General features: G+C 41.3%; 1 protein-coding gene across 2 annotated transcripts in view; it reads right to left on the bottom strand.

Annotated features, from left to right (window-relative positions):
• The window catches only part of LOC129185967 (chemokine-like protein TAFA-1), a 159,108-nt gene that overhangs the window by 22,579 nt on the left and 117,210 nt on the right, over nucleotides 1-19,319 (bottom strand). For both annotated transcript variants that reach the window (XR_008572180.1, XM_054783678.1), the window contains exon 3: nucleotides 5,721-5,861. Coding sequence is in view for 1 of the 2 variants with exons in the window: in XM_054783678.1 (XP_054639653.1) it covers nucleotides 5,721-5,861 (141 nt within the window). In the remaining variant the exon portion in view is untranslated. The remainder of the gene's footprint in view (nucleotides 1-5,720; nucleotides 5,862-19,319) is intronic.

The raw sequence follows: 19,319 nt of genomic DNA, 5'->3' as shown, positions 1-19,319 counted from the left end.
TGCTCGGCTTTATGCACCCGCGGCCAAACAGAAGGGTTCATTCCCCATCAGTGATCATGGGAATCTGCATGCGTTTCTTGTTGGGAGAGTTTACTGCTGCAGCGGCTCCATGACAACACCACGTCGTAGCATGTGTGCCTATGAGGACATCATGTGTGCAAGCCATTTCCTGCTTTTTGAGGATGTCCAAACTATGGCTGAGGGTTTACATTTCAGAGACACTGGGATAAGCGCTGTGATGAGCACCTAATCTGAGTGCATGTGATTGGCCCAGCGCGGCTGGAGAGATAAGAGCGTTTGACTTGTTAAAAGGGATGTTCTTCACTAAGAGCCTCGTTGGCTGTGACATAACTGGGACATAGTTCTCCTTGTCAAAGCTAATAATCAATTCCCACTACAGGGATAATCTGACAGCAGACCCCGACTGAGCGTGACGCCTCCCCACACACACTGTCGCCACATCTCTGTATCTTCAGCCAAAACATCTTCCAATAGCAACTGAAAAAACATTGTGCTGGAATCGGAATGCTGGGCAATGATGCTGCCAATCTAATGTGCCAAAGAAAGAAACTGAGGCCGATGACTATGATTTTTCACATCATAACAATTCACAGATAACGTGCAAAAATGCCCCCATCAGAGCTGTGAGCAGTGAGAATGCTTAAACGTCATTGACAAATAACTGCTTTGATTTTATAGGTACCCAACATTTTACTTGCTACTACTTGCTTTTTAATCAGGGATGATCTGATCAATCAATTTCTGTGAAAAATCATGTGATCGGCATATGCCGATAAATGCCTTTCAACGCCGATCCCAAAAGCCGATCGCCTATTACAGCCCGCATCGATCCCTGCATGCATGTACTGTCTTGCCCTAACTATCGTCTTGGGCAGCGTCCTCCTCTCACTTTCTTTCACACTGCACAGACGTGACAAAAGAAAAACAACCACGTCTGCCGTGTGGAAGCTAACTGCCAAAACATGCCACGAAAACTATCTCGCGGGGGGTAGCACGGTAAAAAGCTTTAATTTAATACGGCAGTTGAAGAACAAACACTTGACGGAGTATGGTGAGTTTTCGAGGCTCACCATGTGATCATCAGTCAAACGGCAGCTAACGCAGCCATGTGGACAACAGTCGCCTGTATGTACGTGGCAGTCAGAAGGCTAATTAATAATTAAATTGATCGGACGAGATGACCGGCCTTTCTCAGCGGTGGAAGACACTGGCTTCGCCGATTGCTCTCTCACGTACCTGGAAGTCCTGCTAGAGATCCACCAATGTACTCTCACCTCCAAAGTCTCCTTAAAGAAGGCGTCGCATCCTCTGTAAGTTTCACCAGTGATATACGTTCTCTTCAAAAACTACCGTCCACTGGTAAGAAGCAAAAAATCGGTGTGCGGTTTATACACGATGACATGTCTGTGACCGGACACAGAAATTGACGAAAATTCCATTTTAGAGTAGCCGTCTGTGGGTCAGACAGTTGCTTTGACTTTAGCGCCCTCTGCTGTACAGTTGCTGAAAATGCTTGTGTATGCAACTAACTTATCTGTCTGTATTTTCACACAGTGAAACGATCTCTATATACACTGAAGCTAACCTAAGCTTCCAATGTAAAATACAGTACAACGTTGGAGTTTATTCAAATTCACACTGAAGCAATGCAATAAAATAATAGAGAAAAAGAGAAGCAGTGAAAGATAAGATATCAAAACATCTCTGAAAATTGCAAATTTCTTTATTTTGATTTTTTAAAATTATTATTATTATTATTATTATTATTATTATTACTATTATTATTATTATTATTATTATTATTATTATTATAAGCCATAATATTAAAGATCTAGATGCCGAAGTTGAGATTTCTCCTTTATTCTTCTTTTTAAAATTGCTTAGTACCTTTACGCATGTTGATTTGAGATGAAAGAGTTGGCAAGCATTTATGAACAAAATTTTTTTTTTTCCCCGCTGTGAGCCTGAAAATGGGGGTGCGGTTAATACACGGGTGCGGTTTATACACGGTGCTTTACGGTAAGTAAAATATGTTTTTGTCGAAATTAAGGTGATTTTATGCTACCTTTTTTTATATCATATAGCCACTAGCAGGGGTGCAGCCAGGAATTCTGGGTTCCATGAAAAAAAATCACGTCTTTGTTGATACCACACTGACCTGAATATAAGATGCATTTTTTCCGAGAAAAATTAGTCATATATTCGGGTCGTTACGGTATTCCCCTTTTTCAGGGATGCATTTCGGTTGAGAAATGGAGATACAGTTAAAACATGAGGCATGTTCCTATTGATTAATTCATTTTCTACCGCTGATCATGATCATGCGATGCGCTCATCCTGTCTCAGCTGACTTTGGAAGACAGGCGGTGTACTTCCTCGACGGGTCGCCAGTGAATCACAGCGCACACATACACACTCACATGCATTTAGCACAGGTGTGGACGCGAGTCACACGATTGTCAATTTTGATGACTTTGGACTTGACTTGACAATGTCATTAAAGACTCGCACCTTGACTTCGACTTTAGTTTGATGACTTGACAATGTTTGAGATTTTCAGTGAGTGTGTTGAGTAAAATGTGTCCCCATTCAAAGTATTCCACTGATACGGTCGTTATTGTGTCATTTCCAGCAAGAAAACACATTTTCCCACAGAATCTGCCTCACTGAATGCATCTGTTAACGTCCAGTCAGGTTTAAGAACAAACAATGAGGGTGAGGTTTACATTTCTCTGCGCTGACTAAATCCTGTATGCTATGTCAGCACTCTTTTTCTGAGAGTTAAAATAAGTGACTTGGACTTGTACATCTTTACTTGAGACTTAACTTGACATTAAAGACTTGAGGCTTACTTGAAGCTTGCAAAACAGTAACTTTCTTCCCCCTCTGCAATTTAATGTCTCCAATTAGCCTAACATTTTGGACCGTGTGAGGAAATTACCGGAATGGGGAGAACATACAACCACCACACAGACAGGCGTGTGCAGAAAGTTCCAGAACCCAAACCAACTTGAATGTGCAGCACATAGTTTGGGTGCACAACAGGACTACTTCATTCTTAGCATTCACACAATGAGCCCATGAGGGTTATATTGACAGGCGTCCAACATCACACTAAACAATAGAATCTCTCTTCACTGTGTGCATCCATGTTGGACTTTGATGCTAATAACTGATAATACACCTGATCAGGGAGACTGCAAATTTGTCCAAAGATCAAACAAAGATCAGAAAGATAGAACACTCTCCACGATGCTCAAATGACCTCTGAAAATAGTCTATTTGACTGAAATAACACTGACATTTTGGGGGAATTGTTGATCTTTATGGGCACATAACCTTTGTATAGTACAGTGGTTGCAGGTGTCCCCTGGCGGGGTGATGAGATGAACTGTGCTGCGGCATCATTCTTCAGCTGAACGGAACATTAAAAATGTACGGGACTTGGGGAGAAAGTTACATCCGGGACGGTTCACAGCCTCCAAACGTCTGAGTCCTTATTGATGGCAACAGCTTTCTGTGACCGATCAAGACTGTTTATTCATTCATTCTCCACCACTTATCCTGTTCAGGGTCACCTGTGAGCTTGAGGCTACAGGCAGGGTACACCCCCCTATGGGCCTCTGGTCTATTGCAGTTAAATGCTGTCCTTACAAAGTGTGTTTAATGACTGATCTTAAAAGTGATCAGTGTTATGTCATTTTTGTATGATAAAATCATACCAGTGATTCACCTTGATGAAGAAATAGCCTTTAGTGGGTGTGCAGGTCATCTTGTCGGAGGCGCAGTTGTGCTCAATACTGCTGTCTTTCTTGTTTGTATCACCACTTTACCTATAAGTGTCCGTTAATCGATCCAGATTTTCTTGCCTTGGGACCCCGATCCACTTAGGCGTTAAGTGCTAGCAACATTTTCTTCTTCTCCTTCTTTGTGTCTGAATCTTTCCGAGGTCCTCTTTGATTTGGCTGATTGTACGCAACACTTGTAACTTTTCTCATGACGCAGTGAAAAAACTGCCTCACTCTGCAGTTGCAGTCACCAATTCTTGCTATATTCAGCGAGCATGTCTATGATCATCAGCGCTGAGGCAGTTTTTCCAGACAGTCTGTGTGACGGTATCGTTTTGGGGGAATTTTACTCTTGGTAAACGGCTGTGATGTACATCTGGGGAAAGTCGCACCTCGGTTTGTTTGCACGCATGATTGTGTGAAGCGCTCTCGCTCAGCATGCTTGTGCCCGTGAGAGTGAAATGACAAAACAGACACTGTGCTGTTTTCATCATCTTCCACTAGATGTCAAAAACTTACAAAATGGGATCATTTACTGAATTTTACACCGTTGGGATCAAATTCAAGTCAAGCTGTTACCAGGTCAGTGAAACGAAGGCTTTTTTTCTGCAACATGGGCATAAAAGTCAGTCTGCTAACATGCTGCCGCACTCCTTCGTCAACCAAAGTGCAACCCCACAGTTTCAATTTGCTACCAGACTCAAGATTCTCCGCAAATCTAAAGGACCAAAAATATGGAAATAATAACTGCTTGTTCGCCTATTATGACGCATGTGCTCCACGTACTGTTGCTAGCTGGAGGCACAAGAAAGTCCAAGGCATACTTCAAATATTAAAAGAAGTTATATTTGGGTTTTTCAAAAGACATCGCAGTCGAGAAGCCGGTCTGATGTCTGTCTCTATGTACAAGGTCGACTCTGTTAAAGAGAATTTTCATTTACACCTCATGACCACAACTCTGTAAATGTTCCCTGCAGGTGTTTCAATCTAAACAGCAGAACATCTCAAGGACCAAGAACTCATCAACCAAGGGGAGGTTTTTTGTGCGTTATGCCTCTCTCATGTTTAATTCACATTGCTTTATCATATTAAGCGTCAGCGGGCTCACCGACCCTGTGGAGTCCATGGAGTGGGCCTGTCTGGCACGTCAGGTAACAGCGCTAATAATGAGGATTTTTTGCGTCATTTGTTTTTTTTGCACATCGGCAGACGGGGTGAACACTTTGATCTCTTACAAAGGTGGAGGTGAAAAGAAAAAGAACCCGTTGGTGTAAAGAGGGCTTTGCAGTTCTGTCACAGTAGGTTTGTCACTTCCTGTCTGCTTTTTTTTTTTCTCCATGAATGTGCCTGAGCCTGATTGTTTTCCTCAGCTGAAGTAATTCAGGTGCTAGCCTGGAGCTTCCCTGACTTGTATTTATTAGTTATTCATTTCCATCAGCCTGATCTGCCTTGGGCAAAGTGATCTGCAACACGCTCCTTGCTCAGGTGTTCACAAGCTCTGGATCATCCTCTTGATGCCCAGCACTACAGGACTAACGCCTGCCTGATGCTTGAATGCATTTTATTCTAAGCGCGAGTAAAAGAGAGGAAAAAGATGAGTTTATTGGGTATGTGTAACTTATTGTATTGTACATACACTGTGGCAGAGTGAACCAGAAAAAAATCCCTATTTTATAGGTTAAAACTCTACTATTAATAACTAGATTCGTGCCTTTTTGTTTGAGGTATTGTTTAAACAAACTTAAATGTGCGGTGCATCACTTTTTATGATAAACCGTCAAGCAACACAATTCATTTAAAAGACAAAGTGATCGATTCTGAAGCATTCGGAACGGAGGTGCCGCACTTCTCGCACATTTTTTTCCATTCATGAGAGCACTCGATAAATAATGCTGAGCTATATTTCCTCACCGTCCACACAAGAAGGTTTGTTGCGTGTTGTTCCGGCCACTTTGCCTGGTAAACAGGAGCACTTGACGGTCTGAGAGCGCTCTTCAATACGATTCTTGTTACAGCATCTGTGGGCCGCAATCACCTCACACGTACCCCCCTCTGTGGACACAAGACATACAAAGTCATCACCAGAGACATTAGAATTCATATATAAATAGAATCAAAATGAAAGGTCTGCATGGAAACATTAGGCTTAGAAAAAGGCGCTTTTTGCATTTTGCATTCTGATGATTGGACACTCACTCAGGAAATACAGCGTGTGTAACAAATTGTAACTCAGGGCACCTCATTTAGTACACCTAATTGCATCTTACTCTGTAGTAGCAGGTCCTCGCAATTCAATCCTAATCAAAATCTCATAAAATGCTCAAATTGTTCTAATGAGGCCGTCGTTCCATTTTCCTCCCGTATGTCGCCAGTGTGATTAAACTGACACACGGTCGACACATTGTGGTTGAAGTTTGCGGTGTCATTACGGCACCATTCCACACTGAAAAAAGATCTCTCTTTTGGATACCTTATTTAAAAATATTAGCGACAAAATGCAAAAATCTTGCAGAAGCCTTCCATGGCAATTCACATGAGATGATTGTAATTATTGGAATGTATGGGATTTATTGAGATTGAACTGGTCTGCTGCAAACATTTGGATTTCTATGCAAGAGGGTAATGGGGAACAACCTCTTATGTCATAATCTTGTATCATAATAAAAGATTTGATTCAAATTCAGTCTGATTTCTATCCTGCACTGTGCAGACCTGTAAACACAGCACGCAAATTATTGCAAGGCTATTTGGCCTTTTGCAAAATCCTCCATCACATACAAATTTTTTGTTGTTCAATAAAAGAACCATTTCTAGAGTCTTAAACAAATAAAGGTTTAAAAATATGTAAAATCCTCATTTAGACCTCCAATGGCAATACCACTTTGTATCCTATCTAGACTACTGAAATCTACAACTACAATAATAAACAATTTTAATTTAATTCTCTGACAGTGTCAATCAAACATTTTAATCCATTTTGACTGTCCTTTCTTAGTAAGGAGGATTACCCAAAAACGACATCATAGAGTTTCCTGAAACTTTGTGCCACATGGCCCGAAGAAGAGCCGAAGAGTTCATTCGATCGCCAACCACAGGCGAATAAAACGGTGTTGGCAGAGAAACAGCTTCGTGAAAACAAGCCCAGCATACATTTATGATTACATTTTGCATATACGACAGCAAAAATATAATAAACTGTTAAAAACTTTGATTATCTTAAAAATGAAGTTATTGAATGTTTTTATTAAGAATAATTACACATTTGAAGCTGTGATTGATGTATGACATGCTACGTAAATGGCTATTTTTAGCTCATTTATTTGTGTCACTGTTTTTTGGTGCCGTGAAACCCATGTCAGACAGGTGCTATTTTTTATACTAGTTCTAGTTATGTTGTTTATACACACATTTTTTTTATGTCGTGTGGGAAATTTTACAGTAAAGTTGTTTTGCATGGAAGTTTTCTGTAGCTTGCATAGTTTTGTTGGTGAAGAAAATTTCAAAATAGTGATTATAATTTAGTTTCTAACTTTATTTATTCATTGGTTTGAATTAGTCTGATCCAAATCTTACTTACTAGAAGTGCTGCCAGATTGCTTCCTTAATGAAAACGTGTTATCACAGATTGACTTCTAAAAAGTACGTACTGTAATAACATAATAAACCAGTCTTTTGGATGGCTCTTTGCCATGTGCCTCACCATGTAAGGGGGGTGTGGAAAAGGGACAAACTACCTCATGCACTCACGGAGCTGTGCGGAAATCAAACTCAACTCACAAAATTTGCAAGCGCCAAGCCCAAAGTCGCTTACAACAGACGGAACTGGCAACGCTGGAGTTAAGGTGCAGATTGAGGAATTCATTTTCACTTTTTACTGTAAGGTCAGCTTGCATCTGGGCCAAGAGCAGCACTCATGCACTTGCAGATAGAATAACATGTGTATAACTGTGTGTACCATTCATTTTGTAATGCACATCACCGCCACCTTCATGACTGCAGTCAGACTGGTTGATCAGGCTTTTTTCAGTCAAATATGTTGCATGATAACTTGGCATTGGCAGAGGTCTGCCCTCTGCTTGGTGCCATTCCAGTTATCTAGCGTGCATCTCTTGTATTTGATGTCTTTGGACTGTACAAGTGTACCTAATAAAGTGCCCGGTGGGTGTACTTTTGTCTTGAATTATTAGGTGCAACCTGTGATTCATAACACTAGAATGGCTGAGACCTCTGAGCTGCCATCCGGGCTACACCGCACTAAAACATTAACTCCAAGGTATGTATGACATCACTCAGTTTGAAGGCAGTACAATAGCTGTATGTATGGCTGACAAAGGAGGATGTCAGGAAAATACTTTTGAAAAGAAAAGGTGATATGTTCAGATGGAGCTACTGGGTCAAAATAACAATAAAGAGCATCGCCCAGGGGAGGGGCCGATGGAGCCGAGGGACATCCTGGAATAAGTGAGACAGCAAGAGAGAGCGCTAGAGGACGAGGTGTGTCTGGTTGCCAGGGAGCGGCCATGCCAGTGAGTAATGAGGGAGCCACTGGAAGTGCCCCCTTCACACAATTATAAAGCGACGGGCTAATGCAGCCAGTGGAGCTGCAGCAGAGAGGCCCTCCATCACTCCACTCCCCTTTCCTTGTGCCCCGGGAAAAACTCTTTATCTTTTCTTGACAGGCACCGCAACAGACACCTGCGTCTAACAATTAAAGTGGAACTCATCCCAGGACAAAGGAGAAAAAAGGGAAGAATAACAGGGGGTTGCATTTATCCTCTCAGCTCCGCCGACTATGTGAAGCGCGCTCAGACTGGAAAAGGCGACCAAATGGCACATTCCATAGTTGCGTGTCTTTCACTTCTCAGCGAGCTCTACAGGGAACACTCTTGCGCTGAAAAGACCCATTTACTCCCACTGACAACAACCAGTGTGTTTTTCTTTGACTGGAATGGCTCTTCAAATGAATTACAGAACTGTTCTTCCAGCAGCTCACATAAATGTGTTGTGTTTGCCTCTCCTGTTTCCATCAGCATCTGCTGTGGTCACACCAAAGGCCACCCAGTCCTGGATTAAGAGGTAAACATTTGCAGTCCTGCTGGACCGCTCAGTCATGCACTATTAATGTACCTCTCTCAACACTTGTTAGGGATGAGGAACAACACACTCTAAAAGTAGCAGTAAAAATATCCCTTGAGTGTGTTAAAGCCCCAAACCCCACTATGTGTTGGCTTGTTGAATATTTTACCGGTGACCTTCTGACCTGCACTTGCTTTCCAGTGCAAGCTGAGCGAAGAGTTTACAGTATATTGCATCGCACTCACTGCAAAAACTCACAACCTCCGCCCAACCTTCGAGAAATGCTTTGCTGATGAATAACACACGTGCGTAATCAGCAAACATTTGACAAGACAGAGGACAACAGAACACATCCCTTATTCCCTCATCAATTATATTCACATTACATTCTCCCTGTGATTGTTGGTGGCACATCCTGACCTGCAAATGTTCAACAAAGTCATACAAACACGTCTCTTGTTTATTAAAATGAGCTATATCTTGATGAAGCTTTGTTAGTTATCGGTTGCGCGGGCGGAACAATCCAAAAAAATCTAAGCAGCAACAAAACATCCATTGGGAGATTGAGCTCTCCCTAATACATGATAGAACAAATTGGAGATGTAAACAGGCTTTGGAATTAAAGAAATGAAAATAGTGGGGAAAGTCAATAGCACACCTTCAACCCTGGGGGGTTGGGTGGTTGAAGGAGTCCATTATTTATTATGAATTGGTTGTTAAACATCCACTTGTAATTTGGTGTGCTTTATGAAAACATTCACTTTCACATTTGAGAAACGTCCTGTTTTTTGTCTTATATTGTTGGATTTATTCATTGTTTTTATCTTGATTTTAACTATGCCAATTTTTTTTCTTCCGTTTTTAGACTGTATGTACATTTTGTGACTCTGTGAACACTCTGTCTATATACACTCGTCCCTCACCACTTTGCACTTCACTCTATCACGGGTTTTCAAAAATATATGAATCAAATAAACCATGCTTTTGTGTGGCTGAATACGGCCTATTGCTAGTTTCAAAATTCTATATTTGCATGCAAATTGTATGCATTTCTTGGCTTATTGAAGTATTTCCAAGCATAAAATTGTCCGAAATGAACTAAAACACAAATATAATGCATTCATAAGACTCATTCAAAGATGTAGTGAATGATATGTAGTGTTCTACACTGGTCACGAGGTGTCAGTAATTTTCGGTGAGACACCCAGGTGCCAGACTTTATCGCCACAACAACAGGCTTTTATTGCGGGTTTAAATTATTCACAACAGGCACCATAATCCCTAATAAAAATCCCTAATAAACACACAGACACGGGCTATCTATTATCTATTATATTGGGTAATAGGAGTGTAGGGCTCTTATTTCATGTCTCGAGGCCTCTAATAATGTTAAAAACTGTATTTAGAATGTCGTAAACAGGTTTTTAATGCTGTAACTTCGAACAAATTCCATTTAAAAAGAATGGATCCTACTTTGAAATTCACTTATCGCGGTCAGGTGTGGAACCAATGACTTGTGATAAATGAGGGATTACTGTAAAATGAAACAGCAATAAAAATGGAAGCATACAAGACCACTACTCTGCGTAATTTTTACTGTGGCTTTGAGAGGATCGGCAACCTACCAGTTATGTGTCCTGTTAAAAAGTTTTGTGATTTCCGACCATCTTTGAATGTGACATGAGTTATGACAGATGAGTTTGCTGATTTTGGTGTGGGTCAGCTGACACTGGCCTGTTTTGTTTATCCAATAAAGAGATTGTTGATCAAGCACCTCCTAGTTAACACCCGGGTAGATGGGGTCTTTGTCCTGAATGACGGTTGTGACAGTGCGCTGTTGAGGCGGTGTGGCTGCATGTGAGCCGCACATAGCGTATTCTTCCGTGGCTCACCCTGTTTTAACTTGTTCTCAAGCGCGCCTTGTGCTTACCGACCAAAATTAAGTTTTTAATGAATTTATGGGAGCGCGTACGTAACCACGAAATGTCAAAACCCGGAACACCATAAACCGAGGACCACCTGTACCCAATTTTTAAATTGCCCATGTGACAATGTCACTCAAAACTGAGAGGCAGCCACCCCCCCCCAACGTTGCGTCTGTCCCATCATCAGTGCCTAAATGTGTTTATGTGCGGTTGCTTTATTTATTTGACATGTTGGGGTGTTTCATTTGACGTGTTTTCCACTCAGGCGCCCAGCAGTAGCTTTACGCTCTTTATGGTGTCACCACATGAGTGTGGGCTTTGATGGATGCTGTCCTCTGAGCCTATGAGACAGTTAAAGGGGTTAAACCAACCTGCTAAGATGGAGTGGGTGGCTGTGCACTCCAGACTTTACTGAGGGGAGGTGAAGGGCATCGATGGGGCCATTGACTGGTCATTTTTCTCTCAGTGGCCCACAGTGACAGCAGCCATTGAATGACTGGATGAGGTGATTATGTTTAAGGAGATCAATGCCTCATTGTTTTCAGCTTAGTCCAACGGCCAATTAAAAGCTTTTAATGAGAAAACGTTGTACATCTTGGGGGTGGATGTGGGAGAAGATGACTCATTCATCATATCACGGGTTCCCTGAATTGAAAATTTGTAGTGAACTTTGGGGCAGTGAAAATGTGGTTAGCATGTCACAGCATGTCTCTGTGCGGAGTCCGCAGGTTCCCACCATGCAAGTAGTATGGTTTTTACCCACAGTCCAAAAACACGCATGCTAGTCCACCCTGCCTCTCAAAGAAAGCCTCGATTACGAGGATGGGTACTCACATTCGAACATACTGCAAGCTGTTTATCCAACTTGCTTCCCGTTTTGAGTGCGTAAGCTATGCTCGATGTAAACACATGCGCAAGCGCTAGTTATGTTGCGCTAATGATAGCGATTTGACAACATTTAGCTACTGAAGTTATCCATCATTGAATGTATAGCCTCATAACAGAGGTATGCCATACAAGTACAGTACATCAAAATGTTGGTCCTGTATCTATGGCCATCATCAGACTTTTGATCGTTGCTATCACTGGTACGCCACAAAACAAAGCGAAAAAAACAAACAAGAAAACAACGAATCCAAGGACAAATCTGTACAATTAATCCTTTCGATGCTCACTGAACTGATAACTGATCACTGAAAGACATGCTTTCTAAAGTTTTGTAAGATTTGTAGGGTGTAAGACAGGACAGGATGACTGAGCTATAAAAGGGGGAGAGGAAAGGGAAGAACAAGAGGGGAGGGGAGGAGAGAAAAAAGTATTCCAAACTATGCTCCGATGGAGGAGTACAGTGTGGGACAGGCAAAAAACCTTAGCAACATAGGCACAAATAAGCACACTTTACAACATAAGAACTCGAAAACTTGCACCAGGGGACGGGGGGAAGTGGAGGTGTTCCAGCGCAGGCCGGCAGCCAGCCGCAGCATCTTGGATGCGTGTGTGTGTAGGCCTGGAGAAGTCACTCTGCAGCATGTCATTGCGATAACACAGCAGTTGCCACGGAGACGACCGTCAATGGAGCGTCTCACTTCAGCAATCTCCTGGAGGCGTTATTCTGTTACGACTGAATCCCCAAGATGGAAGAATATAATTTTACGCTATTTAAATAATCTCATTCCCACAACTCCACATTAGGTGGAGAAACTGCACGTAAGGAGATTATTCAGTGTCAGTGAAAGGTTTCACGTCCAAAAACGTCTAAATTATTTGCATCTGCCGAGTGACAAAGACGCACGGTGTTGGCCACACAGTCAGGAGATCGGGAAGATCTGGGGTCAAATCTCCGTTGGGCATCTCTGTGTAAAGTTTGCATGGTCTCCCCGTGCGTGTGTGGGTTTTCTCCGGGTACTCCGGTGTCCTCCCACATTCCAAAAACATGCATGTTAGGTTGGACACTCTAAATTGTCCATAGGTATGAATGTGAGTGTGAATGGTTGTTTGTCTATATGTGCCCTGCAATTGACTGGCGAGCAGTCCAGAGTGTACCCCGCCCCAGCCCGGAGTCAGCTGGGATAGACTCCAGCATACCCGCGACCCGAGATGAGCGGCATAGAAGATGGATGGATGGACGGATGGATGGCTGGATGGATGGAGTGACAAAGCATGTTCCAAATAAGTCACTGTCTTCTGGTGTAATGTTTATATGTTTGTCAAAATGCAGCAGGTCGTTGCTGCAAAAAAGCCTTACCATCAATGTGTTGTCTATGCAGAGGCCAAGGGCGCTGCCAGTTAGCATTTTTCTACCTTTTTTGCTCTCTTACAGCGTTTTTTACTCAACGACCAAGTATTAACATGTGGCTAAGGGAATAAACAAATCAGTGTGGAAAACTTGAGACCCCCAAGAAGTCATTTTAACAACGTAATTGGTGTGCGCTCAAGTGAAAATAGAAAAAATTGCACCTGCAAGCTAGCATGTTGGTTTTGTTTTTCAACCAAGCAGCTGCTACTTCAGCCACCAAGATTGTCTATTTACATGAGTGGGTTTGCTGTGCACGTGTATCTCCACCGTAATAGCTCATATTGATAAACACAATACATGTTATAGGTGCTTTTGCAAAAAATAAATGTGGGTGTGCTGAGCCTCAAGCCGGTTCTACACATATGTTCACTACTTTGTGCCAACCGCAGACAGTTGAAAACGTGTAAAAACATGTTGCACTGAATGGGAAAGGGTACAAATGTTGTGATACATGCTGGCTCCGTGTTTGTGCATCGTTTTGCTGCCAATGTGCATGAGTCAATGTTACAAAGGAACTCATCACGATGAGTGCACGTGCTGTTGGTATTGCGCTAAAAGCTCACATTTTTTTGTTTTTTGCTTTTACTTCATTTATAAACATGATTGAATTAATTTTAATGTATTTTAATGATGGTAATCAAATTATTTATTGCGAAACCACCATGTTCAATTTGCAAGTGCGCCTCATGAGTGTAAAGGTTGAACTAAGGGCAGGCTACGTGCTGCATTCACAATTATTCTGAAAATAACGCGCTGACAATCAAGGGTCCCTGAACGCAAGTGAAAGAGGATACTTTGAATTGTGTGCCAGAAAAAGAAAAGCACCTTGTTTCTCCGACGTGAATTCATGCATTATGGACTGTAATATTTTATTTATTTACAACTTTTTGTAAAGAATAAAACATATCTGTTTAAAAATGGTCAACCATGTCACGCGCCACTCAGAAATATACTGTACCGTTTGCCCCAATTTTGTTTTATGTTTTTCAAATAACTGAAAAGAAAAGTTATTAATGAGAAAAATGCATCAGAGTGGCTTTGTGACAGCTGTCCCATTGCATATATGTTTGATGAGGCTCATCAGAATTTCATCACTTGGTTGGAACTTCAACAACACTCCCCCCCGATTACTTAGGATAATGTTTAAACATGCTACAAAGCATCGTTGAGCGGATTCCAAATGAGGGCCTTGCAGGCAGAGCCAGAAAACAACTTTTCATGTCCCTCCTCTTGGCAGCTAATACCAATGTATATTTTATCACGAATTACACAATCATCATTTAGGGATGCCGACTTGCGTAACAGCACCAAAATGGTTTGTGTGGGAAGATAAATCCCTGGGAGGAGTAGAAATAGACCATACTGGATCATTTTAGTTCATCTTCAGTGCTGTGCTGCTATAATGTCTTAATAAGCTGTCACAATAATTCCAGTGACATACAGTAATAATCGCGAGAAAAGAGGGACGTGACAGAAAGTATATGGCAAGTCACTGTATAGACGACACGCGTGCTCTATTTTTACGTTCTAGTAGCCCCTGATCGTAGCCCCTGACACAAATAATTACTTCACAAAGAGGTTGATTTCATTGTTTCATAATTAGGAGGATCACACAGAAAACATAAAACAAGTTTTCTCAAAAGAAGGAAGCACCCATTAATTATTAATGTGAATCCATATAATTGTACACAGCAAGGATCCCCCCCCATTTTTGTTAACATTTAATCCTCCGGTTGCTAATAAAGGTTTTTTCTATTCTGTTTTATTGAAGACAGGGAATTTAGTTTAATAGCCCGGTGAATAATACATGAATCTTAATAAAGCGTAACCATTTCCAGTACCGATAGCTTGGAAGGTGCTAATAAAAATTACGATTATTTAGCCTTGGTGGAGGTCTTCATTCGTGAGTGACATTTTGGTTTAATACAGTGCAACCAGAGTTCCAAAACAACCCTTTCCTGGACGTTGGTCGACCTTGGAAACAAATTTTCCAACAGGAAGTAACTATTATCCAGTCCAAGGTCATCATAAAAACTTTAACTGTACACTCACGCAAGTATGAAAATCAATTAAAGTTATTAGCGTAAAAGGTAAAAGCGATAAAAGGCTCCATTTGTAATGAGAAATGACATAACATGAGGGTGAGTCACATTGCAGATGTTGACACTCTGTAAAATACACTACATTAACTTTGATAACAAAGACGCTGAAGTCTGGCTGGTTTGAGTGTGAGTATGCTTACTTCACCTAACTGTGTGTGTGTAATCGTCCCTCGTCGTCCCTCGTCGTCCCTCGTCTGATTGGTTCCAGATGCGACTGGGATAAATGAATTTCCGCGATATAGGACTGAATGTTAATAAGTGAAATATTTTCGTATTTACAGCATAGAAAACCTGTTAATGACGTTCTTAATACGTTTTTTAACATTATTAGGCCCCTGTAGACATGAACTAACACGCCTATAGTCACCTTTATTGTTTACTCTTATGCTGCAGGGACTCGAGACGGCCACTAGCTAGCGAGCTAAGAAGCTAGCGAGCTACTGGGCAAACCAGTTAGCCTCAAATATCCAAACTTAAGAAGCCAAAATATTATCACTTTCACACGGAAGGGGAGGATAACTTTTTTCAGTGTATCAAGTCGGACATTCCACGGCTGACTTCATGCAGTGTTTAGGTAATCAAATGTAATGTCTCAGTCTTTTGTGTCATTACTGCGACCAGAATACTACACATCGCTTGTATTTCAATATGTTGTGACGAATAAATAAATAAATAAAACAGCGATCAGCTATAAATGAATTGCTTTCTGAAAAACCGTGATATACTGAGGGAGCGATAATTGAACCGTGATACTACGAGAGACGACTGTATTCCTCTTTTTCTCTTCCCATGTTCTCCGCTGAGGCAAATCCTTCTTTTGGAATACAGAGGAACCTTGGTTAACATCATTAATCCGTTCCAGAAGGTCCCACTCAAACCAAAACGTACTCCACCCAAAAAAAATTTTCTCATTAGAAATAATGCAAATCCAATTAATCCATTCTGGACACCCAAAAATGTTACCACAAAACATTTGTAAAGCATTAGTTTAACAATTATAGTTTTACATGCAGAAACCATTTGAAATGCATATAAATACATATAAATGAAGACCTGTGGCATAACTGTGTTAGCTAGCAAACAGCTACAGCGTCAACCGCAGGCGACGGAGCTGTGGGACAATGATTTGACCAGTTACGTTTCCCATGCTAGCACAATGCTAACAGGAACGTTTAGAGCTAAGAATACGTTACGAATACAGTTGGATTAATAGCACAAGACGTGCGCTATATTGTACACTAACCGGGAAATGTGGCAAAAAATCTGTGTACACTAACCAAGGTGCTCAGCACAAAATCCACCACAGAGCCAAAAAAACATAAAACGTAAAGTTAAGCAGTGATTTTCGCTTGAGCTCTCGTGCGCTTGTGCTGAGGTCAACTGTCGTGTGATGGAATGTGTGCAGTTCGAACTCTGACTCATCGAGTTAAAGTGGATCAGAGAACTTTTGAGAAAGTTTTCTATCAATCTACAGTGCATCTGCAGGTGCTCACGCATTTCCTGAGGCAGCAGGATCACCCACACTTGAAAAATAAATGGATTTAAGAATTAAAGTCACCCCAGTACGGGAACACAAACTCAACTGAGAAGAGGAGACAGGGAAGCAATGAAGAGAGGGCAGACAGACCATCCTGATCTCCAAGTGACTGACAGAAACCACTGACCCATCCGTATTCGAGTCACCCAGATCAATTTTGGGTTTTCCGTATTCGTTTGCGTGTTATGGCTCCTTGATTCGGTGATATACTCCACAAGATTGTTAAACGTCACGTTACTACAGTAAACCAACAACAAAGTTTGATGATATAATAGGGCGCAAGGGGAACAACATTTCAAAAATAGCTCAGAACTGTTTATTTTTAATCCACGGAGACATGAAAATGATCTCCACTTTACTGAGTAGACTAATGATTATGCAGCGGTGACACTGGAAGTAATAGTGTTGACATATTTAACAGGTGATTTTCATTAGGATGAATAAGAGATGCAAGGCCATGCTGGCCACAGCCCAGGTCGATTCTTAATCACCTGTATGGGCTTCCTCTCATGGACCTGTGTGACTCCAATGCGCACATCTTTATGGTTATTACAGTTAACGATTGCAGCGTGCCTCATTTACCAAGGCTCTATCAATATCAGTTCAGCACCATGAAATTACTCTAGTCCGGAGGGAACAGCGTGACAAAGCGGATTAAGAAGGCCTCTGTAATACTCTGGCATATATAATGCTCCATGTCATGGACTCATTTCGGGCCCATGGCAAGTGGACCCACTGCCAGGCTCAAGCCCTGTGAATGAAAGGTTGTGGGGGGTACTTATAGTTTAAATGTCAATTTGGGGTTTTATTACACTCATGGTTGTTCAGAAAAGCGATGGAGGCAAATAGCTGGCAGACATGAAAAAAAACAAAACAAACCCAAACACACTCTTTGGAGAAAACACATTAAAAGCCACCCCACACATGAATAGTAAAAGACGGTGATTATAGTTAATATATGCAGAATGTAACCTACTTCGATGGTCTTTCAGGTAAGGATAACTTTTTTGGATGTTATGAGCGAGGCAATTATTGTATATTACATGGGCAGGGCCCTCACTGCATGTTAAATGTGAGATCAGGTTAAAGCTACTGTAAAGGGAGAACGCTGTGGTGTCCTTTCACCTGCATAACACATTTCTTATTGCTGTGAGAGGTGGGCAGAGCCACAAATAGTGTACAGTAAGCCCTTGTTTATTGCGCTTAACTGGTTCCAGGCCTGACTGTGACAAGTAAAGTAAATAAGTACATAAGATAAGTACATTTCCGTGAAGTAGGATTCCTTATTTATAAATAATATGACCTTTTAAATATGGTTTTTAACATTAATAGAACCCTCTAGACAGGAACTAACACCCCTATAGTCATCTCGCATTACGCTCGCATTACCCAATAGACATAATAAGACTAAATACGCCATTTCAGACATGAATAAGATTTGTGCCTGTGTGTGGCTATAAATGTGTTCCCTACACAGACAGGGATTGACGTCGGGGGTGCAGAGTTGAGTTTTACAGTAGCCCGTGTTTTTATCAGGGATTTTTATTGGGGCTTATTGTGCCTGTTGTGAGATCATTCAAACCTGCAATAAAAGCCTGTTGTCCCCGCAATCAAGTCTGGTGCTTGTGTGTCTCACTGAACATTACAGTGACATTACTGACACCTAGTGACCAGTGTAAAATACTGCATATCATTCACGGTGTCTTTGAATGCATCTTCTGAATGTCTTATGTTTGTATTTTAGTTAATTAGGCCATTTTTATGCTTGAAAATGCTTAATTTAGGCAAAAAATATGTAACATTAGCTAATAATAGACTAATAATAGGCCGTATTCAACCACAAAACAGCATAATTTATCAATTCATTTATTTTTTTAAAAATGTGATAGAGTGAAGCCATGAAATTCGAACTGGTGAGGGACGACAGCAGTACTGCACCAGAAATATTATGATACCAATTTTGTCCGCACAAAAGGCTTTTGTGTCTTTACAATGCCACAAAAGCATCTGTATGTCAGGTCCACATCTCCTTGTGCTTTATTGCACCCTGTGGTTGGAATTCTATCCAATGTCCATATGACACAGGTCGCTACGCACTGCAAAAGAGATTGGGATTGGCGAAATAAGCAACTCAATTGTCCATTTGATATCACCAAAGCTGCCTGTCTGAATGACACCATTGAGCATGCTTTAAAAAGTGTCATTCTTTTGCAGAAAACATTTGAGTGCTGTGAGCCCTGCACGACGGCTACAATGCTTTATTTTTTTCCCCCTCCACCAAAAAGTGAATGAAGAAAAATGAAAGTCCAAAAAGTTTTCCAGAAGGCCTGAAAATAAAGTCCGAACAATATATGGGATATGTTGGTGTGATGCAGGCTTTTGTATTATCAGACATTTATGACGCCTGGTCTATGGGGAGTGTTTCCTTTTACGAATCAAGGCTGTGGTGACAGGGGACGCTGTAAAGTCCACCATGCAATCCACTGTAAATTTGTGATACTGGCCTGTAAAAATAAAATCTGACCTGACTTGAATATTTACTAAGATAGAAAAGCCACGATGAAGAAGTTTTGA

Source organism: Dunckerocampus dactyliophorus, chromosome 8 (assembly GCF_027744805.1).
Source record: "Dunckerocampus dactyliophorus isolate RoL2022-P2 chromosome 8, RoL_Ddac_1.1, whole genome shotgun sequence".
Lineage (NCBI taxonomy): Eukaryota > Metazoa > Chordata > Actinopteri > Syngnathiformes > Syngnathidae > Dunckerocampus > Dunckerocampus dactyliophorus.
The sequence above is the reverse complement of the archived record's forward strand: the minus strand, read 5'-3'. Positions and strand labels throughout refer to the sequence as shown.